This window comes from Saimiri boliviensis, chromosome 7 (genome assembly GCF_048565385.1).
Source record: "Saimiri boliviensis isolate mSaiBol1 chromosome 7, mSaiBol1.pri, whole genome shotgun sequence".
In the NCBI taxonomy this organism is placed as follows: domain Eukaryota; kingdom Metazoa; phylum Chordata; class Mammalia; order Primates; family Cebidae; genus Saimiri; species Saimiri boliviensis.
The window spans coordinates 44664784-44691792 of NC_133455.1; the positions used below are offsets into that span (position 1 = coordinate 44664784).

The following is a 27009-nucleotide window of genomic DNA, read 5'->3' on the forward strand; positions in this document are numbered from 1 at the left end:
AAATACCTTATCCTAGCATATTCCAAATTATGACAATAAATGTTTTATGGAAAAAAGTGTGGGACAGAAGTTCTTTGGCCATATATATTTGGAAAATGCTATATAGTAAGTATGATTTGAGATAATTTTATGTGGTAGAACCTCTGAGAGCACTGAATATATGTTATGAATAGTCAAGGGGGAGGAGGGATGTTGGGAATGAAGGTTGTTTTTCTATATATATATAGCAAACATGATAACCTCTCATGGAATTATGTTCCATGAAACAGTTTAAGAAACCCTGTTTTAATGTTTCATACAAAGAAGAGATAGATGCTGAAAATGAATGGCTTTTTGGAAAAGGGTCTATAAATTCTTAAATTTGGTATTTACTTAGCAAGTGTACTTAATTGTTCCTGAAATATATTATTATTTCCTAGACTGAGAGAAATTTCTGATATTGCCAGAAGGCAAGTTGAAATTTTGAATGCACAGCAACAGTCTAGGGAAAAGGAAGTGGAGTCCCTCAGAATGCAACTGCTAGACTATCAGGTATGTGCAGTATTGGCTCTTCTATCCACTTATTTTCCTAAATTTACAGTAGATGTTGGGAGTGGGATGTGTAACACTTTCTGTTTGTTTGTTTGTTTTGAGATAGCCTCTCATTTGCTGCCCAGAGTGGAGTTCGATAGCACATTCAAGGCTCACTGCAGCCTGCACCTCCTGGGCTCAGGTGATTCTCCCACCTCAGCCTGTTGGGCAGCTGGGACTACGGGCACGTGCTGCCATGTCTGGCTAGTGTTTTATTTTTTTGTAGAGACAGGGTTTCACCACGTTGCCCAGGCTGGTCTCGAACTCCTGGGATAAATGATCTGCCCACCTTGGCCTACCAAAATGCTGAGATTACAGGTGTGAGCCACCATGCCAGGCCAGCGTTACATTTTTAATCAGAAGATAAACCAACCAGAGGATGTTATTCTTGTTAGTTGGAACCTAATTAGAAAGCTCTTTAATTTGAAATAGTGTTCAGTAATCCAGTTCAGCATTTAAATGCCTATGGATGAATTGTGCTACTAATCAAAATTAGGATGCTGAGAAAGAGTAATTAGTAAATTTTTAATAAAAATATTTTCTCTTGTATTTATATGTAGATTTTTACATATTCTTACATTATATATGTTGGGAATTATAAAAACATACACATTGTCTGAATCAGTGGAAGTTAAAAAAAAAAAAGCAGTAACATACCCACTGTTACTCAGTTACATTTGGATTTTAAGTTTGATTCTTGGTTTTTTTCTTTTACAATTCTTTGGTAATTATTTGTATTAAAGCAAAGTTGGATTTTGTATATCTCATGTGCCACTCTTTTAAAACTTTGTTTAGTAAATTGTGATTTTAAATCTGTGATAAGCTTCATTGGAAAACTTCAAACTTACTACAAATATATATATTTTTTATATTAGGCACAGTCTGATGAAAAGGCACTGATTGCCAAGTTGCACCAACATAATGTCTCTCTTCAACTTAGTGAGGCTACTGCTCTTGGTAAGTTGGAGTCAATTACATATAAACTGCAGAAGACGGAGGCTCACAATATGCGCTTAGAGCAGAAACTTGATGAGAAAGAACAGGCTCTCTATTATGCTCGTTTGGAGGGGAGAAACAGAGCAAAACATCTGCGCCAAACAATTCAGTCTCTGCGACGACAGTTTAGTGGAGCTTTACCCTTGGCACAACAGGAAAAGTTCTCTAAAACAATGATTCAACTACAAAATGACAAACTTAATATAATGCAAGAAATGAAAAATTCTCAACAAGAACATAGAAATATGGAGAACAAAACACTGGAGATGGAATTAAAATTAAAGGGCCTGGAAGAGTTGATAAGCACTTTAAAGGATACCAAGGGAGCCCAAAAGGTAAACATTTACACTTGATTTTTTTTTTTTAAGAGACAGGGTCTTGATCTGTTACCCAGGCTGTAGTTCAGTGGTGTAAACATAACTGGAACTCCTGAGCTCAAGTAATTCTCCAGCCTCAGGCTTCTGAGTAGTTGTAGCTGGGAGTACAGGTGCACACCACCATACCTACCTAATTTTTTAAAATGTTAAAAGTTTTTATGGAGACAGGGTCTCACTTTGTCACCCAGGCTCGTCTTGAACTCCTGGCTTCAAGTAATCCTCCTGCTTTTGGTCTCTTAAAGTGCTGAGATTACAGGCATGAGCCACCATGCCCAGCCAATTTTAAATTCAATGTCTCCAAAAGAGTTACATAATAATTTCTTAATATGTGCCTATATAAAAAATGCGTAAGACAATCAAATTCCAATTATAATTCATTAATTTAGATTTTGTAACTTAGCAGTGTTGGCTATTTAAATGTCTGTTATTTGTAAAAATAAAATTAGGCTTTTCTAACCAAAGATTTTAGTGAGAATCTTCAGATTGTATAACACCAAGGAATTTTAAATACTGTAGAAAATTTATATTAACTGAATACTATAATTATTCTTAAACATTGTAGTAGTTACTCAGTTGATTTCTGCTGTTCATAATTATCTTTGATTTAGAAGTAGTGGGCCCACATTTATTTTTAATATAATTTGGTTTTACCTTCATTTAGAAAAAATTGAATGAAAAATAATTATCTTGCAACTACATCCTATTCTCTAGGCTAAAAAACATTTAGGATTTCTGTTTTTGAAAGTAATATTAATTGAATACGAATTATAATTATTCTTAAACATTGTAGTAATCGATTGATTTCTACTGTTTATAATTATCTTTGATTTAGAAGTTGTGGGCCTATATTTATTTTTAATATAATATGGTTTTATCTCTTGAAAGAATTAAATGAAAAATAATTACCTTGCAACTGCATCCTGTTCTCTAGGCTAGAAACATTTAGGATTTCTGTTTTTGAAAATAATATTAATGTTTCAATGACCTGCTTATAGTCAGTGTTCAATAAACATATAACAAATGAAAAAATGAAAGTGAATGTTAGTGATGTCCATTCCAATATAATTTGAAGATTTTATTGTAAATTCCCACATTTGTAGAAAAGTCAGTGGAAATCCTAAATAAAAATTTGTCCTGTGGCTTGAGAAAAGATAACTTTGTGTCTTATTTTACTTTAGACTGCCCATTACTTTTAATTAAAATCATTATGATCAATGGAGGAATATTGTTGGTTGATATGGCATTTATATTTGTATATATAAATTGTAAATCTTAGGTAATCAACTGGCATATGAAAATAGAAGAACTTCGTCTTCAAGAGCTTAAACTAAATCGAGAATTAGTCAAGGATAAAGAAGAAATAAAATATTTAAATAATATAATTTCTGAATATGAACATACAATCAGCAGTCTTGAAGAAGAAATTGTGCAACAGAACAAGGTTTTATTTTATATTTATTTTGCGTTTTCTAAGATTTTAAATAAGAATATTGCACAAAAGACTATGTTATTCTTCTAATTGAATTCAGCTTCTATTACTAATGGATTATGTAATAATTTGTTTCTTATTTTCTAAACTATTCTGAAAATTTATATTTAGTTTTTATAACATTAGTCTTAAAAAGGGCAATATATAAGCAACGTCATTGACAAGCTAATTTTTATTTTGATATTGGTTATTTGACTTTCACAGTTCCAGGTTTCTACTGTCTCTCACAGACAGAGTAAGAAGGCAGCTTGTTATAGATTAAAGTGTGTGCTTCAGAGACAGATGAAATTCATCAGACATATGACTGTCTCAGAGATTGTTCCCTCTGCTTAAATTGTTCTTACCATAAATACCTGTGGTGTTTGCACTTTCAGTGCCTGCAGGTCTTAGCTCAAATGTCTTACCTTATCAGTGCATCCTTCACCAGCCACCTAAGATAAAACAGTAAATTCTACTCTCAAGATTCCCTAAATAGAGATTATCTTAATTTTTCTCTATAGCACTTGTAACCTTCAGGTATATTACATACTTACTTGTTTATTATTGACTGTCTCTCCTTCACCAGAATGTAAGTTCCATGTACTATGGACTTGGTTTTGTTTACTGCTGTGTTTGTACTGCCTAGAATGATGCTTGGCACATAATATATATAATTAAATATATTTTGGATGGATGGATGGATAGAGAGATTTAAATCACATGTGCTTTTCTGCCTTTCTTACTTCATATGTACCTTTCCCTGTGACCTTACACAAGTTACTTCACCTCTCTGAGTTTGTATAATTTTTCATAAAAGGAAAATAATTACAGTTTCATCAGTGTGTTGTGAGGATTAGATAAGAAAATATATATAAAATGCTTGTTATGTGCCTGATGTCTTTGTGTATGTGTCTGACACAAATTGTCTTTTTTTAGTTTCATGAAGAAAGACAAATAGCTTGGGATCAAAGAGAAGTTGAACTGGAACGTCAACTAGACATTTTTGACCGTCAGCAAAATGAAATACTAAATGCAGCACAAAAGGTATGAATGATTAATCTTGTTTGGTATTCTGTAGCATGGTCTAGAGTGTTAATTCACAGAAATATTTCCTGTATCATATATAATTTTAGTTGATGTTATATTTGTATTTATTAATTGATCTTATATTTTTATATTTAAAATACGAGGGGTTTAATCTATGTTTATCATACAGCTGTAAAAGTTAATATTTTTATTTTCAATGCTGCCACTGCTTTTTTTAAAAAACATACTATTTGTTAATAGTTTGAAGAAGCTACAGGATCAATCCCTGACCCTAGTTTGCCCCTTCCAAATCAACTTGAGATTGCTCTAAGAAAAATTAAGGAAAACATTCGAATAATCCTAGAAACACAGGCAACTTGCAAATCACTTGAAGAGGTAATTAGAAGAATTTGCATTTTGATTCGTGTATTCTTTGGAATGTTTGTGGGTTGTGTTAAATAATGTTTCTTTATGAGGACGATGCATAGAATGATGAATCTGTTGCTAATTTCACTCTTTTTCTATTCTCCTATAATGTTTCTAACAGCCGATAATGAACAGCAGATATGGTTAATTTGAATTCACTATTTAGTTATGACTTGTTACCTTTAGGGACACTGATCAGCACTAGCATGAAAGGAAACAAAAAGCATTTAATTGTAGCTTTATGAACAATGTATTATTTTCCTTTATATGATCTTTTCTTGTTTTTTTGGGTTTATTTTGAAGTGCATGTTACATAATCTATTAATCAATTTTCAGTTCATTACTTTTTATGCATGGTTAAAGGGTTGAAGGTAAATTAGAAATTACTTTCTGTTTTAACCTAGATCTTGACTTTGATTAGTAAGTGATCAAATCTGTCATCTTTATTAAATTATTTGGGAAAAAATGTAAACTGAATATGATTTTCATTTTAGTTTCCATCTAAATATATTAACTCCAAATACATTTTAAAATATATGTAAAGGAATTTTTCAAGTAAAATTGTACATTTTTAATCAGTTCAGGAAACTTAGATTTTCCTCAATAATTGTAAGATTTGTCATTTATGTAAATTGCCACTGAATCGCTTAATTTAAAATACTCACCTTAATCCTCTTGAAGAGTAAAAATTTTTCTAGTTTTTTTTTCTGTTTTGTTTTAATAAACTGCAGGTTTTATAATACTAGTTTATTGACTTGGGCCACTAAAATTCCAGTTTTGTACTTCACTGACTTATAGATTAGTCTAATGCTCTGCTAGTCAGTGGACCAAAATAAAGGAAATAATTTATTACATATTCTTCCTAAATCTAGTACAACCACACATTTATAGTTCTAAACTGTAATATCTCAATAAAGTACATTAATTAAATTTTATTTTTGTCATAACAATGAAGTTTCTAACAGATGCAATACTCTTATAAATAAACTATGTAAATAATTGCTGTCAATTAGAAATAGTTTAACCTTATTAAGTATCAAATGGCTATTGTACATATGATGTGAAAAATAAAGTGAAATTTTTTTGCTAATAACTAAAGTTCAGATGAAGCATTTTAAAGGAAAAAAGATACTTTAATGATTTATTGTGATTTAATCATTGCAGAAGCTAAAAGAGAAAGAATCTGCTTTAAGGTTAGCAGAACAAAATATACTGTCAAGAGACAAAGTAATCAATGAACTGAGGCTTCGATTGCCTGCCACTGCAGAAAGAGAAAAGCTCATAGCTGAGCTAGGCAGAAAAGAGATGGAACCAAAATCTCATCACGCATTGAAAATTGCTCATCAAACTATTGCAAACATGCAAGCAAGATTAAATCAAAAAGAAGAAGTAGTAAAGAAATATCAACATCTTCTAGAAAAAGCCAGAGAGGTATTTTATTGTATTATGAATTTACCATTTTATGTATAATATTTTTAATCCAATGCTAAATATTATTTTGCCCTTAAGTGATAGTTTTTTTCTTGATTTCAAATGATTTTATTTAAGAATTGTTAACTTTCATGTGATTGGGTTACACCTCCATCAGTAAAGCTAGCAGTTTGTGTATCCTTCTCTTATACACTGACTAAAGCAGGAGTAGTTGTCATGGTGAAATCGTGATTTTGAAAAGTATTTTAATTGAGTTTATAGGTGAGGACTGAGGTGATAGGGTGCAATAAAATATGTCACACTGGTAAGCAGTAGAAATCAGATTTGTTAGAACTTTGTGGGGAAAAGCTAACATTTTAGTTTTTCTAGAAATAAGTTAAAAGATGATAGATACATGTTATTCTAATGTTAAGAATATGTTATGAACTGAGGTAGGACTTGTCAACTTGAACATTGTGTGAGGGGACATGCATACTGGTCTAAATATGTACATACATAGAGATACTGTTTCTTCCTCATCTCAAAGGAATTTTAGAAGATTAAAAAGAAAATATATAAGGTCTTCAAAATGTGAATTTATTTTAATCAAAAGTTAGGATATAGTTTCAATTTTCTGTAAAACAGGAGCAAAGAGAAATTGTGAAGAAACATGAGGAAGACCTTCATATTCTTCATCACAAATTAGAACTACAGGCTGATAGTTCACTAAATAAATTCAAACAAACGGCTTGGGTAAGATTCTAAGAACTTTATTCTATTCGTTATTGATTTTTGAGACCATGTAATTTAAAATTCAGCGCTCTTCTTTTTTGGAATAGAAGTCACCTTACCTTTTTGTTGCCGAAATAATCTTCTGAAAACATAGTTCTGATCATTCTTCTTCCTAGACCCAACTCCTTCTGTACCTCACACAAAGTTATGTTTATAATCTTTAGCCATATGCTCGATCTTCTATGAACCTACCTACCTTTCTTTTCAAATTCTAGTTACTGTAAGTTTACCTATAACTAAGTGCTTTTCATCTCCAAAATTCAGCTCATACTTGCCTCTTTTGATCATTCTGTTTCATATGTGTGCAATGACCTGTCATCTTTTAATGTTTTTCGTGTATCTTTTAATGTTTTTGATGTAATTAGCATGTTTGAGCCTTACCTCATTAATTCAGTTAACATTTATTGATCTCCTGCTACATATGTATACTTTGCTAGCTATTGTAAATACAAAAAATAATGTATTTCTTTCCTGTCTTCTTTAAGCCTTCATTGCCTATTAAATCATTAAATTTTAGATACCATATTTTGATCATTTAAGGAACTAAATTAAAAATATAGAATAAGTATGGTATTGAATTACGCATGCCTATTGCTAATATATTCATTTTTCATAGGATTTAATGAAAGAGTCTCCCACTCCAGTTCCTACCAATAAGCATTTTATTCGTCTGGCTGAGATGGAACAGACAGTAGCAGAACAAGATGACTCTCTCTCCTCACTCTTGGTCAAACTAAAGAAAGTATCACAAGATTTAGAGAGACAAAGAGAAATCACTGAATTAAAAGTAAAAGAATTTGAAAATACCAAATTATGGTAAGTCTCCAAAATGTATTGTAAAAATAGGCAATGGTAATAATGATATAATGAAGATAAACGTAAGTGTTTGCTATGCCAGGAACTGTTCTAAGACTTTATGTATATTGTCTCATTTTTATCCTCAGGACTACTGATTATATATGTTATCATTTTCACCTTTTTCAGAGAGGATATGGCCTCAGGAATGCTTAATAGCATGTCTGGAGAATATGGGAAAGACATAATTTGAAACTAGTGAGTCTGACTCAAAAGCCAGTACAGATTCTTTTCCAGAATCTCATTTTTACCTTCTTTGAGCTTCAGTTTCATCTTATTTATCAATTTATTTATTTATTTATTTTTGAGACAAGGTCTGGCTCTATTGCGTAGGCTAGAGTGCAGTGGCACAATCTAGTCTCACTGCAACCTTGACCTCCCAGGCCCAAGCCATTGTCCCATCTCGGCCTCCTGAGTAGCTGGCACTACAGGCAGGTGCCACCACACCTGGCTAGTTTTTTGTATTTTTGTAGAGACAGGTTTTTGCCATGTTGCCCAGGCTGATCTCAAACTCATGAGCTCAAGTGATCCACCCACTTTGGCCTCCCAAAGTGCTGGGATTACAGGCCTGAGCCACCTCACTCGGCCTCATCATCTTTAAAATGGAAATAACAGTACTTACTCTGGCTTCTTCAGGGTGGTTTTATGAAGGTCAAATGATACCATGTATGAAAGTAATTTGAATATTGTAAAATAACATATACAGAGAAAACTTTTGTTTGCACACTTATGAAAGTGTCTGGAACATAATAGAGATTCTAAACATTGTTCAACCAGTTTATCAGAACATAAGATTTTAAACTCAAAATAGATTTATAGTTATGTAGTTTCTAATCATTGTAGTATTATCTCTATGGGCCTAAATTAGAAAGTTGAACTGTTTGACTTATAATTCCATTTGAGCTCTCAAGCCCCTATTAGAACCTTTGATTCTTCACTTATTCAAATGCCTCTAACAATTAACACTATTTTTGCTTTGTTAACGAGCTGCCACTTTTAAGAAATTACTCTCTAAAAGAAAGAAAATTGGCAACAGCATATGTGCATTTTCAGTCTCTTTTCCTCACTCTATTAAATTTTGTACCTGAGATGTTATTTTTGGTCTAGTAAATTTGTTATGTTTTGGAGTATAAAATTACTTGTATTTTTGCTTCCAATTCCAGGGTGTAGAAAGTCATGATCTCTTGAAATAACCTTGTATAATGTATTTATTTTGCCACATGAAATACTTCAAGTTATTGTTCTGTACCTTATCGTGTCATTTTAGCCCAAAATTGTACTTGTATTCTCTGTGTGCATATTTTGATGTATATTAGGAAATCATGGATCTCTGTGATTTCTTAAGTAAAACCTCATATTTTCACAATTTGATGATGACTCTTTAAAGTTAGACTTAAGTTTTGTCAAAACAGCAAGCCTCAAAGAGTTTAACATTTGCTCATTTCTTAACACTATCTCCCTCTTATTGGTCAGAATCTCAGTAGAGATGCAGTATGTATATGCACAACAATATGTTAATTAAGTTTAACAGACTTAATGCCGAATGAGCAATAGGGTTAACTGAATTAACTAATACCTGTTGATGTTATCTATTTCCATATATGTAATTATAGATATAATGCTAGTGAATTTGAACCATAAATGAATTAATAATACATGTGATTTCTGTGAAAAGTTTTATTTACCTTTTCAATATGTCAATATAGGGCATTAGTTCTCAAATATAGGGGATCAATTTTTCACCATTGTCCCTCTTGGGGACATTTGGCAATGTCTAGAAACATTTTTGATTGTCATGGCTAGGGGATGCTACTGGTATCTGGTTGGATAGAGCCAAAAGATGCTGCTAAACATCCTGTCATGCACAAGACAGCCCCACCACCAACAACAAATTATCCAGTCAAAAATGTTATCAGTAGTGTGGTTAGGAAACTATCACATAGAGGAAGCAGTCACACTTTGCAAGAGCCGTACTATTTAAAATGCCATTTTGTTCATTCTCTGTATTATTTGACTAAAGCCACAAAATAACTTGGTAAGATTGTTCCCAGAAATATTAGACAGAAACTAGAATAAAAACGTGCTGTTAAAAGTAGTTAAGTGAAATAAAGAATTATTATTATCTGGATTTGGATGTCTGCATCAAGATTTAGATTAATACTTAGGACAGAACATTTGCTCTGTGTGAAATTTGTATTAATCATGGTTTTAATTGCAGCAACCAGTCTATTAATTACATATGTTTGGCAAGGTGTGGTGGCTCACACCTGTAATCCCAGCAGTTTGGGATGCCAAAATGAGCTTATCACCTGAGGTCATGAGTTCAAGACTGGCATGGCCAACATGGTGCAACCCCATCTCTACGAAAAATACAAAAATTAGCTGGGCCTGATGGCACACCCCTGTAGTCCCAGCTACTCAGGAGGCTAAGGCAGGGGAATCACTTGAACCTGGGAGGTGGAGGTTGCAATGAGCTAAGATCGCGCCAACCTGAGAACTGCACTCCAGGATGGGAGACAGAGACTCCATCTCAAGAAAATAAAAAGTTAAAAAAAAAAAAACCCACATATGTTTATTTACATCAGGCTCCAAGAAAACCATGAGGAAGAGGTGAAAAGAGTAAAAGCAGAACTAGAGGATTTAAGGTATCTTCTGGCCCAGTCACAAAAGGAGTCACAGTGTTTAAAATCTGAACTTCAGGCTCAGAAAGAAGCAAATTCAAGAGCTCCAACAACTACAATGAGAAATCTAGTAGAACGGCTAAAGAGCCAATTAGCCTTGAAAGAGAAACAACAGAAAGTAAGTAACAACAGAAAATTACGAAGATTTAGGAAATATTTGTGGTAGATTGCTTTTAGAGAAGATTTGTAAATTTATAAAACATGGTAGCCTAAATCTCTGTTGCAATAAAAAGTATGAGCTTTTATCTTATGCTGTTAAACAGGGTCTTTCAGACAATTCTGTTAAATGGCCTTGTTAAGTGCTGTTTTTCAGGGCAAATATAATTCAATTTATCTTTTTATGTTGTCATCAGTCCAATTTGTGTATTATGTATATGAAGTGGGGAAGAATCTTAATGTACATTATAGAAATATACATATAATATACATTACATTGTCTTTTATTTTTTTCTACTGAGATTTTGTACTAGCATTTTTAACAAATGAACAATTTTGAACAATTTGAGGGATCAAGAGGGAGATATGGTAATGAGGAAAAGGATAGATGAAAAAAAGTGGTCATAGAGATGGTTTTGTGGGATAGAGCTGTTCACTGTATTCTCTGATTTATTAGGTTTTAAAACATTTATATCAGATTTGATATATTCAAATTGTTTTAGAAGTTGCTGCTGTTTTTCTGTGCTAGCTCATGAAATTTATGCATAAACTTTAAGCCTTTCTTAGTCATTTCTTTGTCTACCTAAATTCAGTTACTTTCATATGGGAGGATGTAATAAGTGATTAATTTAAATATCTAAACTTGGATATTTGAAAACAAAACATATCTGATTTTTGTAATACAAACCACTTGATTTAATGCTGAGTTCTCAAAATCATTATTAAGATTTTGAATGTTCACATTCAATGTGGAAAGAATTGAGTGTAATTACAAAAGATTTATTTGAAAAAGTTGAGTTGTTAATTTGCAAAATATGTTCCGTTAAACTCATAGTATTTTAGGAAAATAGTAGAAAGTAATAAAGCTTGTTTATTGTTTTGTATCATATATTGTGCATATAAAATGTCAATTTTCCTTAAAAATTACATTTTTTTTTGTAATTTTTAGGCACTTAGTCGGGCACTTTTAGAACTCCGGTCAGAAATGACAGCAGCTGCTGAAGAACGTATTATTTCTGCAACTTCTCAAAAAGAGGCCCATCTCAATGTTCAACAAATTGTTGATCGACATACTAGAGAGCTAAAGGTGAACATCAACATGTGTTAATGTAACAAAAAATCGGATAATTCTTATTGGAAGATAATTCACTTTGATATATAGTAATTTTGCCAGTGAGTAGGGAATTTATAATGCACTATCGGAGGACAGACATCGACACACACGTGCATTTTTTAACAATAAATATCTTTATGGTATTCATGTAATGATTCTTGGGGATTAGGAAAGGATAGACCATTATGAACTACTCTTTCTAATGGCGTTAAATTTAAGAAATATTTTACCTAGGATTTATTTTCTTAGAGCAATTTTTAGGTTCACAGCAAAATTGAGAGGAAGGTTCAGAGATTTCCTATGTGTCCCCTGCCCCCCAGAGTGGTGCATTTGTTACAATTGATGAACGTATATTGACACATCATAATCACCCAGAGTGTAAGTTTCCCTCTGTTTTAGCTCTTGGTATTTTACACTCTGTGTGTTTAGACCAATGTATAATGATGTGTATCCACTGTTGTAGTTTTACAGAGGGTATTTTTTACTGCCCTAAAAATCTTCTGTACCTCTCCTCTTCATTCCGCCCTCCCCACCTCACTAAGCCCCTGGCAACCAGTGATCTTTTTACTGTCTTCATAGTTTCACCTTTCCCAGAATATCTTATAGTGTATCCCCATCATTCTCACCATAGGACAGCTAGCAACTGCTTTCTAGTGGCATACATAGTGTCTAGTATTGTGAGTTACTCTTTTATGTCTTATTTCTTTAAAAGACTCTTATGTCTTATTTCTGTAGATTCAAGTCAGATATTTGTTTCATACTACTCTTATGCTTCGTAGTGTTTAAAACATTGCCATTTATATTGTTATATACTTGTTTAATTAATTCAGCCAAAATGAAACATGTGTATTTGATAAAAGTTTTCTTTGTGGGTGTTTGTTGAAGATGAATTGGTTTATTCTACTTTTACATTTTTTTCCTCAAGGTAGACTTTTTTCCTCACAGTAGACTTGACATCAACATGAAAAAATATATGTAGTTTGCATTTTTCCCCCTCGTATACTTAAAAATTCAGACTGAAATTTTTTTATAGTGGTATATTTTCTGTTTTGTGTTGCTTTTATCATTGATAGTTGAAGACTCTTCTTTTTTCTTTTCTTTTTTTCTTATTAGTCACAAGTTGAAGATTTAAATGAAAATCTTTTAAAATTGAAAGAAGCACTTAAAGCAAGTAAAAATAAAGAAAACTCACTAACTGATAATTTGAATGACTTAAATAATGAACTGCAAAAGAAACAAAAAGCCTATAATAAAATACTTCGAGAGAAAGATGAAATTGATCAAGAGAATGATGAACTGAAAAGGCAAATTAAAAGACTAACTAATGGATTACAGGTAATTTTATGTTTAACTCTGATTACATCTGATTTACAATATAAAGGCAGTAGTTTATTTCCACTTTATAATTTTTTCTGTGATATTTGTTAAAACTGACTTTCAAATCACTTTTGATTAATGTAATTTCTTTGGTGACTTCTGTTGTGTTTATAGTTCTAGAGTAGTTTATTTTATTAAAATTCAGAAGCAGCTACCAGATTATTTTACGTAAGAAAAATGTCATTTAGAAAGTATGGTCAGTGATAGGTTCAGGAAGTTTCTACTATATAATTGAAATATTTACTGTCTATTTTGTTTCATATTTATTTGTAATAATACAAAAATACATTTTATTTTTTAGGGCAAACCCCTGATAGATAATAAACAACGTCTAATTGAAGAACTCCAAAGGAAAGTTAAAAAACTAGAAAGCCAATTAGAAAGAAAGGTGGATGAAACAGAACTAAAACCTATGAAAGAAAAGGTATGTGAAGAAACCTACTGACTAATATGCTTAAGGTAGTGACAGATTAAGTTAAATACGTATTTGATTAACATTAATATACTGCCTTAATTGGAGGATTTGGCTGTTTGTATTCTGCATTTTGAGGACTATAAGTAGTATTGGATAATGGAGTGAAGTCTAAAACAAGTTTCTGTTCTGTAGAAATTTACATTCTACTTGAGGAGATATCTGTAATGTAACTCTTATTTGGAAATTACTACATCAATTCCATTCATCTTTCTTATATTAGAGTACCTCTAAGGTACTTACATATTCACATCTTACATATTCAACTGTGTATCGTTTGTCCCCAAAGTAATCATTTACACAGGTTGGTGTTTTTGACGTTTGGAACAGAAAGATAGGCATTTTAAGACCTCTACTTGAACCCAGATATGTCCTTTTTATCCTTCAGGAGACTAGGCTCTTATTTCTGATAGCAAAGTGATTTGAAATATATTCAGTATTTCTAGTAATAATCAGTAACCAATCTGCTCATAGATTAACTCTGTGGGAGAAATTTCTTAAAATTTTATAGGTCATAGTCAACTGTTTTGTAATAAAAATTACTGATTGAAATAACCACTCAAAAAACTAAAATAGGCTAAAATGTATGTGATTAAATTTGTTATGGACAATAAATTGGAGATAACTTGGTAAGATTCAAAATACTGAAAGTGAACTGGGAAATGTTGGTGTTAGTAGTAATATTTACCCTTGAAGAAAATCAGTATGGAGTAGCTATGGTTAGGAAAAGTTTTTATTATAAAATTTACCCAGAAAATATTCAGTGTCTATAAAATAATTTCAATAACATGAAAATGGAAAATAAAATTCTGTCTTTAAAGGCATAAATAGAAGATATGTAATAGAATTCAAATGTCTTAATATAGTATAATACTCCAAAATTTATTTTCTATAAAAATTCGTTAATGTCAGTGTAATTTTGATGACACTGTTTGCATGATGTCACAACATGCTTGCTGTCAGAAGCTTTGCTGGTGAAAACTGTAAGATCAAAATGTCCTTACTCTTTTGGATTTCCATCTTTTCTAACTCCCTAATTAGGGATAGGCCTAATCTTATCATTAAATGGGGATAGGTTAGAAACTGGTATGTTTGTTCCTAACTGGTATGTTTCTGTATGCTTTATAAGCCTTGTGGCTTTGCCTGGACTCTTCTATGCTTCGGGTTATTTGGTTTATTTATTCAGTTTATTCCTCCTTAAAGTGGGAATAATAATATCTGTATTGCCAATTTCCGAAGATTATTTTACAATAAAATGAAATGATATGTGGAAGTCTTTTGTAAGCCATCACGTCAGTAATAGTATAAGGTATGGCTACTAACTGGAAAGAGAATACAGGGGTCAATGCCCAATATTAAAATTAGTATTCAGGAATCTAGTGAGAATATTTTTTCAGACTCTTTAGTGTTTGGGCATTTCTAATTTATACTCAAGAAATGCTTTCATATTGTTCGGAAATTTTAGTACTTTTTTCTCTGTAAACAGCATTTGTAATCTACCTATATTACAAAACCAACCCCTGGGCCTTGAATTTCTTTCTCCATAGCATTTATTACTATCTTAACATACTGGACATTTACTTGTCTGTATGTTCATCTTTTGTTTTTTCTTATTAGACCATCAGCTTTGATGGCAGGAACTTTGCCTGTTTTACTTATTATTGTGTTCCCAAGCACCTAGAACAATCACTGGCACATAGTAGATGCTCGGTATTTGTTGAATGAATGTAAAATTTTAAATGTTATAATAGTATTATACTGAAATCTATACATATGAAGCTTTTGGTGCAGAAAACATGAAAAGAAAACTACTCTCCTATCATCCAATCTTCTCCCCTCTTTCCCTTCAGTCTAGAACATACCTGTTTTGGAAAAAGTGCTCAAACCATGTGTTTCTCCTTTCCTCAAACCATAACAACAATCAGTGCAAAAGACTTCTGTGATCCCAAAATATGTGGGGATTCCTCTGCATCAGCAAGCAAGCAGTCGGTTTGGCAGCAGACACCAAGTGGGTGTCATCCAATTCAATTTACTATCTGCTTGGAGATAGTGTCAGATCCCATAGAGATCTTGTTTCAGATTCAGTTCCAAGTCAGGCCTCCATGACTTCGGGAGTTCCCACACTCGAGCCCCCAGCTTTGGGTTTGATTAATTTGCTGGAGTGGCCCACAGAACTCAGGGAAACATTTACTTACATTTACCAGTTTATAATAAAGGTTATTGCAAAAGATAGAGGTTAAGAGATACATAAGGAAATATATAGGGGAAGGGATATGGAACTTCCATACCCTTCTGGGGTGCCACCTTCCTCTAGGAACCTCCACATGTTCAGTTCTCCAGAAGCTCTCTGAGCCCAGTCCTCTTGGGTTTTTAGGGAAGCTTCAAAACATCAGTATTTCTTCTCCCTAGGATATGGGGCAGAACCCCCTTGTATCAAGGTTTTATGACCCACATTTAGAAGAACGGGAATATTACAGTACTGCTTTAGGGCACGTGAAAAAAGGGCAGGAGAGGGTCAGAGAGACTTTTTTCTTAGGTCTGCTCCAGAGGCCTAACACACTCAATATTATAACTAAAGATGATGACAAGTGCTTTGGGAGTTATAAGCCAGGAACCACTAACCAAAGCCTATAGTCATAACACCACAATACTCACAGTACTATTTACCTTTGTTGTTTTTCTACTTATTTTTCAATTGTTTTTTCAGTCTTGCTTCCCTTAATCTTAATCTAGCAGGTAATGCCAGGTAGGATAGAATTGTCAAAACCCAACAAAGTGCTGTGTGCTTCAGGGTTATTTACTTACATACCTGCTGTACTCCCAGAAATGTAAATACCAGTATGGGAGTACAGAAAAATTCTTGTACGTATCTCAGAAAAAATGAAATTGGTAACTATCAACCACAAAGTGAAGTTTTTACTTTTTTTTTTTTTTGAGATGGAGTTTTGCTCTTGTCACCCAGGCTGTAGTGCAGTGGCGCGATCTCAATCTTGACTTACTGCAACCTCCAACTCCCTGATTCAAGTGATTCTCCTGCATCAGCCTCCCAAGTAGCTAGGATTACAGGTGTCTGCCACCATGCCCGGCTAATTTTTACATTTTTTGTAAAGACGGGGTTTCACCCTGTTGATTAGTCTAGTCTCAAACTCTTGACCTCAGGTGATCTGCTGGCCTTGGCCTCCCAAAGTGCTGGATTACCGGCATAAGCCACCACGCCCAGCGTAAAGTTTTAATATTTTTTAAAGGGCACTTATTAGCCGAATTAAATAAGGTAAAAAATTGGTTAGTATTAGAGAAGAGAATTGGAGAATATTGTTCTCCATTATTTGAGAACGTCATTTTGATAGGACAACTAATTTTAGTTGAGAATTTGGCTTTATTTCTTATTTTTTTATTTTTTTGAAACGATGTCTTACTATGTTGCCCTGGCTGGTCTTGAACTCTGGGCTCAAACAGTCTTCCTGCCTTGGCCTCCCAAAGTACTGGGATTGCAAGCATGAGCCATCGCACTGGGAATGTGACTTTAAACTATGGTTCTTAACCCTTTCAAGTTCACACATTCTCTTTAATCAAAACTATAATGTTTCATAATGTTCCCTTGACTGTTTTAATTGAAATTCAGTTAATATAAACTCTACCTACTTATGTAATTTCAAAAATATCATTATGAATGTCCTAAATGAAATATATAGGGGGAACATAAAAAGAATATGCATATTTCAACATGTAAATGCTTTGACATGACTACGTTGGAAAATATAATTAATCATGGTTTGCATCTTCATTAATGTGAATTCAAAGCTACAAATGCAGACTGACACAAATGTGTTCTATTGGCAACTCATGGGTCATGATGGTATTGCCATTTGTAATTTGATTTCTAAAATGGTAAACAAATTATTGATACAGTTCTCAGCAGAACAATGTCTATAATCTTACTTTTTATAAAACTGTTGTATTCCTAGAAAACTTAGTATATAGTAAAACCATTAAAACATTACTTAATATTGATGTGTGAGTTGGAGATAAATTCTTAGTTCAGACTATTGTAAGCAGAATGTTTTACTGTATGAATATCCAGTGGAACATTTGAAAGTTGTTCAGTGCATGGGACTGTTCTGCTTTGGATAGGCTTTCTTTGGCGCCTTTGTCATAGTTATAATAAACCATGACACCTACCCCTTGAAATGCTCTAATTCCTTTGCATTTAATTTTTTTTATAGGTAGTTATAAGTGCTAAAAAATTTTTAATTTTAACTTACTACAAAATAGATTTAGATTTGTTTCTTGTTTTATTATCTGCAGTTTGCTCCCTTGTCCCCAATCCACCTAACCAACCAGCATCAACTAGATAGTAAGATTCATGAAGATACGGTTTTTTGTCTGACTTAGTCATTGCTTCTGTTCCTGGTACCTAGAGTAGTACTTGGGACATGGTTAGCACTAAATAGGTATCTGTCATATGAGTGAAGCAATGTGCATTGAAGACTTGAAGGGGTTCTGATGCTAGGAAATTGTCATGGGATAACAGATGAGGTTGGTCGTTTGTACAGAAGATTCTTGTTAGAAGCTTACTGTAGTCATGATTGTATTAGAATCTTCATTTAAAGACTCCTTAAGGGTATTGGCATTAGTCAGAACTGTCTCCCAGAATTTTATTTGTCTTGTGATAGAATAAACCATAGTTAGCCTAAAGAGCAGTTTTTCTAATAGTTCGGTATGCCTGAAGATTCTAGGCATTATACAGGTTGAATGTCTATGATCCAAAAATCTGCAATCTGAAATGCTCCAAGATACAAATTTTTTTGAGCACCAATATGATGCCACAAGTAGAAAATTATTAAGTGACTTCAGATGATGAGTTGCAGTCAGAACACAGTCAACTTTGTTTCATGTACAAAATCATTAAAAATATTGTATAATACTACCTCCAAGCTATGTGTAGAAAGTGTATATGAAACATAAGAGAATTTTGAGATATATACATATATCAGTATGTATATGCAGATATTCCAGAAAATTTTTTTAAAAATCTGAATTTCAAAACATTGCTGGTTCCAAGCGTTTCAAAATGAAAATATTTACAAATATTCTCTCAGAAATAGCAGTTTACAATTTTTCTTGGAAAATTTTAATTGATAAATCTTAAAGAAAAGTTAAAATAATAATTGTTAACTTTCCTACTTCCTTTGTTATTGTTTACAGAATGCTAAAGAAGAATTAATTAGGTGGGAAGAAGGTAAAAAATGGCAAGCCAAAATAGAAGGAATTCGAAACAAGTTAAAAGAGAAAGAGGGAGAAGTCTGTACTTTAACAAAGCAGTTGAATACTTTGAAGGATCTTTTTGCTAAGTGAGTTTGAATATCATTATAAAACTGGTTATCTGTAAAATTCTTTAATGACCTGGGTATTATGTAGCTTTATCATAGGTGATAATATGAGAAATAGTCTAGTGTAAATGATCATTTATTATCTATGATTTACTTTTTATTTTCTTAAAAATGTGTTTTAAATATATTTTAACAATTATAAATGGATTTTCCTGTGATTTTTTTATAAATTAGCTTATGACAAACACAGGATGTTACAATTGTTATATATTGATTTGTTAATGAGTATGCAATAAAAAGCCAAACACTGAATGGTATATTTCTTGATTCTGTATTAAATTCCACAGAGCTGATAAAGAGAAACTTACTTTGCAGAGGAAACTAAAAACAACTGGCATGACTGTTGATCAAGTTTTGGGAGTACGAGCTTTGGAGTCAGAAAAGGAATTGGAAGAATTAAAAAAGAGAAATCTTGACTTAGAAAATGACATATCGTATATGAGGTAAGCTATTATGTGGAAATGTGCTACCCATTATAATGAAGAAAAACTGGTTGACCCGTAGAAATTGAAATAATAAATGTGTGTTGTCTTAAGCTTGGGTTATGTTGTCTTTTCCCATGTGAATTGAGATATTTCTGGTTCTTTGTATGACACATAATTTTGGATTGCATTTTTGACCTTTTGAAAATTATATTGTGAGATTCTTGTTCTTGTTTAAATTCTATTGAAAAATGTAGCTATTTTTTGTTTCATCATGCAGTTGGTCTAATTGGGTTAAGGCCACAAGTTCCAACCTCATGTCTGTGGGCTGTGGTTTTAATATTAGTTGCGTTTTCAAAGCCTTTACAATACTCTTCAGATCTGTTCTGCCTGTATACCTCTCAATTAATGGTCTGGTATGTGGGCTAGGTACTATTAGTTCAGTTCTGAGAAACTGGTATTCTCATTAGGATAGATCCATACGTGTGCACCTCAAGAGTGAGCCCAGAAGTTCATAAACAACGTTATAGGGTCCCTTTGCTAAGCGCCTCCGTTTTTGCCATCTCTCTGATACTTTGTTTCCCTAGGGATTTCCATTTGTGTCTTTAGTTACCCAGTGATGCTGTGTACTTCTGAGTTGCACACTTCTGCGGCCGAGCAAGCAAGAGGAGGGTAGAAAGAGGAAGAAAAAAACTACTTTCACCTTACCCTTTTAGTATTATAGTTCTACCAATTGGAGAAGATTTCTCTCCCAAAAAATAGTAGCTCCTGTGGAGTTCCCATTGCAGCCTCTCTTACCACTGCTATGGGATGGCTTAAGGGTTGGGGCATGAAAGAACAGATAGAGGAAAAAAATAATGAGGTATTTTCAAATTCTTTCTGAGTGTTAAAGGATTCCCTTTCTCTTTACTTGAGCTGGAACTAGAAGGTTTACCTGGAGCTCTTTCCATCAGTGCAGATACCCATCTTCAGATTTCAAATAATGTTGTCTTCAGGGCAGGCAGTAACAGAATAGAAGAAAAGGTAAATTTATCACCTGCTTGCTGCTACTTTAAATTTTGGTATTTTGTTGTAATCTGCCTTCTAATCCTTTGCAGAGTCCTCAAATGGTTGCTGCATGCAATTAGGAGAGAGAAGATTGAATATATTTACACCATTGTACCGGGAACCAGTCCCGCTGTCCTGCATCACCCATGTCATTTCTTTGCAGAGCATTTGAGATTTTGTGTGTGTGTTTTGCAATCTCTTTCCAAGTTATATTTTCTGATACAGTCATGGTCATGAAAAGCAAAATAAAATCATGTGCTAACATTTAAAACTTTTTAATTTATATAGTCCTAACAACAACTAAAACGATTTAATCTTCTGTTTCACTCATTTCTTCCAAGGTAAACTTAGGTTGGTTTTACCTAATTTGCTATTTCTCCTTCTTTGCATTTACAAATGATCTGTAATCATATCATGATCCTTGTAAAGGGTTAGTATCTACCTGCAACATTTGGATATGACAATATTTTCCCTTTATAAAACTTTTTCCATTAATCTTCAAAAATTATCATAAATTTGTGTTAATGTCTGTTTACTATTGTGTCATTATGAATGTGATGTGAATATATGAAGTTGAACTTATTTAAAGAAGCACTCTCAGGAGCTTCAAATCCACATTCTTGCCTTTCCTTCTAAGTTATTGTTTCTTAAATCTTTAGAATTTTCCTTGATAGGGAAGAAACAAATTATTCTTTGTTGAAACAAATTATCGAGGAACTTGTCTTTCTCTTAACATCTGTTTATAGTTACTGTCCAGCAGTGGATTTACCCTCCTTGTTTTTCTTTGTCTAAACATATGTTCAAAACAAAACACTTTTATTCTTCTTTGCAGGTTTTACAAGGATCAAATCATTTTAGTTGTGAAACCTTTTATTACTTTTAGAGGCTTTTTTTTCCTCTAATAATATGAGTTTGTGTGGGCTGAAGTAATTGGAGACTATAGAAACCATTGAATTTGTCTTCTCTCTGAAGTCGAGTTTGAATTTCTAAATTTTATGAATCAGATCTAGCTATTAAAGGGGAGGGGCATATCAAAGAGGAGAACCCTAGCAGAGATAAGAGGCAAGAGTAAATTTCATGTATGGCTAAGAATGGATTTGTATTTATCTAAGTAAAGGTAGACTCCTGGACAGTGAGGTTGGCTAGATGTGGGGGTGCCACTCAAAGAGGGTTTTGTAGATCAGGCAAATGTATTTAGACTTGAAGTGTTAAATTATTTTCTGGAATCATTAAGGGTCTTTTTAGATCCTTAAGCCTCTTGAGAAGACCATGGATATTATACAATTATTATATAATATTTTAAAATAGTATTTTTGTTTAACTATCTTATGTAATTCCATATAAATAGATTCATGTTCTTTAGAAATGGTAATGTATTTCAGTACATCAAAATACACTTTTTGACTCATCATTTAAAGGAGCCCTTCAATGAATGCTCTGAGAAGTAGAGGATTGTTTTATAATACTAATTGTGATATTCTAATTTATTTTTTGTAAAGTTTAGAAGTTTCAAAGAATTTAAAAATAGTGTTAATAAACACATTGAACTTTTCTTTCTATCTTGTATTTCTATATAGTATAACAGAGAAAAGTAGAAATGTGAATAGTAAAGAGTCTGGTTTTTGTTCATAGGGCCCACCAAGCTCTTCCTCGGGATTCTGTTATAGAAGATTTACACTTACAAAATAGATACCTCCAAGAAAAACTTCATGCTTTGGAAAAACAGTCTTCAAAGGATGCATATTCCAGGCCTTTGATAAGTGTATATATTTTATTATTTTTTCTTTTTTCTATGTTTAAATGCATAAAAGTGAAATCAACTTCTTTCTTAATCCGGCCAAAAGTATTACAGCTTTCTCATTAACAGTAATACAGTAAATGCAACTTTTATTTTTACCAGATAGTGATGAATAATAATTTAATTCTTTTTAACATAATAACAGTAGACTTAAGATTCTTAAGCTTTGCATAAAACTCATAAATGAGTTCTAGAAATTTTAAATGTGTAGTTATCACTATGTGTTTTGCTGTGGCAACAGTATGCAGTTAAATAAAACAGGAAAACATGTTCCAGGACTGTTTCCATTCACATATTTATGGTATAGTTTTAGTTTATAAAAACTCATTAATCATTAATGTAGAATTATTTGTTGGATTTTTTTTTAATACTTAGTGTATTTTGTTTTCTTTTCATGTTTCTTCATTCTTCCACCTTAAGCAGAATCAGGTATGTGACACAACTATGTTTTCATTGCTTATTACCATTATTAATAAATACAAGGGCCTGATATTTTTCACAAAAGAAACACTTTGTTCAGAATCAAAAAAGATCATAGCAACACTCAGAATTAAAAATGGGAAGAGAATAGGTGCCAGGAATGACTCACATAATTGGGTACTGAGAAATATTCTGTGGTATTACAGTAATGTTGAAAAATACAAATCAGAAGATATTGTAGATCCTATTGAGTTAAATAAATCTGAGGCAAGACCAAACAGTAAAGTCAATTTACATCAACAAATGATAGCAGATTGTAACTCCTTTTTTGAAAATGAATCATGATCCTAAGGTGTTAAAATTAATCAAGAACATTGTCAAAATGATAAACAGGAACATAAAAATGAGGAAGAGAATAAGATAGGCAAGAGTAAAAAAAGAAAGAGACACATAGCTGAAGATGTCAGTCACAACAACTACAGGGATCCGGAAGAATCTGCCATGGAGGACTGTGATTATGTGACAGTTGCTGATGCCGTGGATCAGTGTGCTGAGAGTGATGCACAGGCAGGTGATGAAACTGATGCGCCAGTCCAGCCAAGAAAGGACACATCCCTGGTTTGGATACATGGCCGTCCTTTCTTTGTTAACTGAATTTTCTTATAGTAAGTAGCTTACATACATATATAGTACAAAAGGGAAAGTGTGTAAGATTTAGAAAAAGCATTAACTATTAGTAAGCTTTATCTTAAGCTCTTTTGACTAGTTCCTACAAAAATTAGTGAATATGTATTTTCTAATTTAGTTTAGTGCTTTTTTAAATAATTGGTGTTCACTTAAACAATATCATATTAGATAAATGAATAGCAAAAATAAGGCACTTAATAGGTGATTGTTTTGCCTTAGAAATTTCTAATGCATCTAGCTATATTTAGAAGATCTAACTACAGTGAATTATATCAGTAAAATTTTGTTACAGTGTTGTGCAACATCCTAAGATATATAGCATGTTCCTTTAGTGGCTTTTTTGGCCATGTTTTATAGCAGATACTTTTGTTATAATGAGATATCGCATATGTTGCTGTCTATATTGTGTTAGGCTCAGGCAGGATGCTGTGGCTTACTCCTGTAATCCCTTTGGGAGGCAGAGGCAGGAAGATTGCTTGAGGCCAAGAGTTTGAGACCAGCTGGGCAGTATAGCCAGACCCTCTCTCTACAAAAGATTTAAAAATTTAAACAGAGGTAGTGGAACACGTTTGTAGTCCTAGCTGTTAGGGAGGCTGAGGTGGGAGGATCATTTGAGCCCAGGATTTTGATGTTACGTTGCCGTATTCCACTCCAGCTTGGGCAATTGAGTGATATCCTATCTCTAAACTAATAATAATGATAATGATAAATGGTGTTAGGCTCTGTGCCTAAGCATATTTTTCACATAGGCTGGGTAAAGTGGCTTATGCTTACAGTCCTAGCACTTTGGGAGGCCAATGTGTCAGAAGCACTTGAGGCCAGGAGTCAAAGACCAGCCTTGAGAGACCCCATCTCTACCAAATACCATAGGTATTTATCATTTGCTGAATCAAACAAGTACCACAGAAGAGAGGAAGTTAGGGAGACAGAAGAGCTCAGGGACAGGGAATTACACGTGTCCATGTCTGAAATAACCTTAAAAGTTATCCTGTCTAGTGCCTTCATTTATAAAATGTAAAAACTGACAACCTTGTAAGTGGTAGAATTTGCTTAGTATTAACCTAATAGTGGTAGCATTGGAATGTATACTTGGGCTTTCTTAGGAAGTGGAAATGTATTCCTGTGATTTACATACATCAACAAAAATGGGCCTCTTCTTTTTTTGCCACTGCATATATGCATATGCATACACATCTCAAACAAAAATCAGATGGACACATGTAGTCACTGGATCTAAAAGATGTTATAAAGTCCTATATAATAGGTATTTTAATTTATAAAAATATAAATTTTAAGACCCATAATATTGGAATAACTTGACTTTACAGCCCATTAAGCCAATAGAGACTGAAGGGAATACAGAACAACAAAAGAAAGTTGTGCTGAATAATTTTAAAAAATTATTTCATATGATGCTTGTAACAGTCCTGTAAGGTAGGTGATATTCTAATTTATAGAAAAATACATAGAAAAACATAATTAAGCACAGTTTAAAAAAATAAAGTTTAGAATGACAAGTAACGATAAACATAACTAATAACCCAGTGTAGATTCAGATCAGAAGAAATGCAAATATAATATTGATGGGTTTCAAAGGAGGGAACCATTATTTTAGCTCAAAGAATGAAGGAAAGCTTTCTGAAGAAGGAAAGAATTAAGGCAGTTCTTTTGTAGCCTAGTATATTCATTTGCTAAGGCGGCTGTAACAGACTACTACAGATTTGGTGGCTTAAACGATAGAAATTTATGGTCTTAGTTCTGGAGACCTAGATGTCCAAAATCAAGATGTAAGCAGGGTTGCTTTCCTCTGAACAATATGAGGGAAAGATCTTTCCCAAACCTCTCTCCTTGGCTTATAAATGGCCATCTTTTCGCTGTCTCTTCAATCATCTTTTTTCTGTACATGTCTGTGTGTCTAAATCCCCAAATTTTTCCTTTTCATAAGGATAGCAGTGAATAGGGTTTACTCTAAAATCTCATTTCAACTTGATTGCCTCTGTAAAGACACAGCCTCCAAATAAAGTCACATTCTGAGGTATTGGAAGTTATGACTTTAACATATAAATGTTTAGGGTAAGGGGAACACAGTTTGACTCATAATGGTTAGATAACAATCATGCCCTACTTTGGACTAGCAAAACCACCATAAATTACCAAGTCCAGCTCGGCTATAGAGACCCTCACCCAGGCAGCGCTGAAGGCATTAAGAAGCAGAGACCCAGGTAGAACAGCAAAGTGGGACTACCCAGGGGTCAACACCCTTCTGAGCTAAGAGCCTCAGGGGGCTGAGGGTCTCCAGCAGATTCTGACCCACGTAGTTTGTCTCTCTGAACAGGTGATTCTTATTAACAAAGAGGTGTTCTGTGTTTTCTCATAGAACCAAGATAAACTAGGTAGGCAGCTGGTGCCTGCTTAATCACTGATCAAGGACAAACCAGAAAGTATTCTCCACGAGGGAGCCACGGGGGCAGGGTTACATATCCCATACTTAAAGAATTGTTTTAACTGGTGTGTGATTATACATTTACTGTTTTGCTACTTTAGAATGCCCCAAGTAGTTTTCCACTTGGGTGCTGGGGCGGAGGGGAGGCGCGCTGGTTAGGTTTTCGTTACCATCATTCGTCTTAGCAAACAATGTAATTTTATCATACAGTTAGCAGTTCTCAACAATGAATCAGCCAACCACTATGAAATTAGACATGAAGGCACTGTATGTGTGGACATTATTAAGTCGTACTTAACTTTGCTTTCATTTTAATTAAACCATACTACCTTTTCTTCTGCAAGTTTTGTATTACAACTTACTTATTTTTGGCTTTCTCCAGAACACTGATTTTCTCATATTCCTTTGAGCAAAAAAAACTTACCTTTTGGCAGTATTTTCTTATCTAGTATGTCTTTTGTGGCTTTTATTTGTTAAACTTTTAAAATATTCCTAATTTCATTTTTCTGAAGACTTCAGGAATAGAGTCAGAAGGTCATTGTCAGAGAGAACAGGAGCTTCAGAGGGAAAACTTGAAGTTGTCATCTGAAAATATTGAACTGAAATTTCAGCTTGAACAAGCAAATAAAGATTTGCCAAGATTAAAGGTAAAATTAATGTTTTTTTATTATAGTTAGGAAATCTAATACCTAAGACTTTTTCTTTAGTTATTATGTTTACTTATAATAGCTTATTAAGAAGTCAGAAATGCATTTTCCTAAAATACCATAGTGATGGTATACTTTATACATTTGCTCTTTAATATTTATTTGTTGAAGGCTTACTTTGTATCAAGCACCTCGAGGTGCTGGGGAACAGCAGTCAAAAAATTCCTTACACTTAAAGTACTTACGTTCTAGTGGAGAAGACTGACAATAAACAAGTCACTAGATAGTGTGTCCTCTGATATTAGTCCTAGGGAGAGAAATAAGAATGATTGGTGTAAAGAGTATGGGGAAGGGGAAGGGTTTAATTTAAAATAGGATAGTAAGGGAGGTCTTCCTTAATAAGATGACATATGAACAGAGAGCTAAGGAGAGGTA

General features: G+C 33.2%; 1 protein-coding gene across 6 annotated transcripts in view; it reads left to right on the forward strand.

Annotated features, from left to right (window-relative positions):
- CEP290 (centrosomal protein 290) overlaps nucleotides 1-27009 on the forward strand; it is a 90194-nt gene that overhangs the window by 46436 nt on the left and 16749 nt on the right. For 4 of the 6 annotated variants that reach the window (XM_074402451.1, XM_074402454.1, XM_074402452.1 and 1 more), the window contains 15 exons: nucleotides 420-531; nucleotides 1446-1901; nucleotides 3220-3384; nucleotides 4348-4455; nucleotides 4699-4833; nucleotides 6028-6294; nucleotides 6919-7026; nucleotides 7682-7881; nucleotides 10506-10719; nucleotides 11707-11844; nucleotides 12985-13206; nucleotides 13550-13672; nucleotides 18926-19071; nucleotides 19398-19553; nucleotides 22212-26487. In XM_074402451.1, the coding sequence (XP_074258552.1) occupies nucleotides 420-531; nucleotides 1446-1901; nucleotides 3220-3384; nucleotides 4348-4455; nucleotides 4699-4833; nucleotides 6028-6294; nucleotides 6919-7026; nucleotides 7682-7881; nucleotides 10506-10719; nucleotides 11707-11844; nucleotides 12985-13206; nucleotides 13550-13672; nucleotides 18926-19071; nucleotides 19398-19553; nucleotides 22212-22443 (2782 nt within the window). In that variant the 3' untranslated portion in view covers nucleotides 22444-26487. Of the gene's footprint in view, nucleotides 1-419; nucleotides 532-1445; nucleotides 1902-3219; nucleotides 3385-4347; nucleotides 4456-4698; nucleotides 4834-6027; nucleotides 6295-6918; nucleotides 7027-7681; nucleotides 7882-10505; nucleotides 10720-11706; nucleotides 11845-12984; nucleotides 13207-13549; nucleotides 13673-18925; nucleotides 19072-19397; nucleotides 19554-22211; nucleotides 26575-27009 lie in introns of those variants that run through there. The other 2 variants (XR_012518398.1, XM_039472306.2) reach the window with 2 other exon arrangements.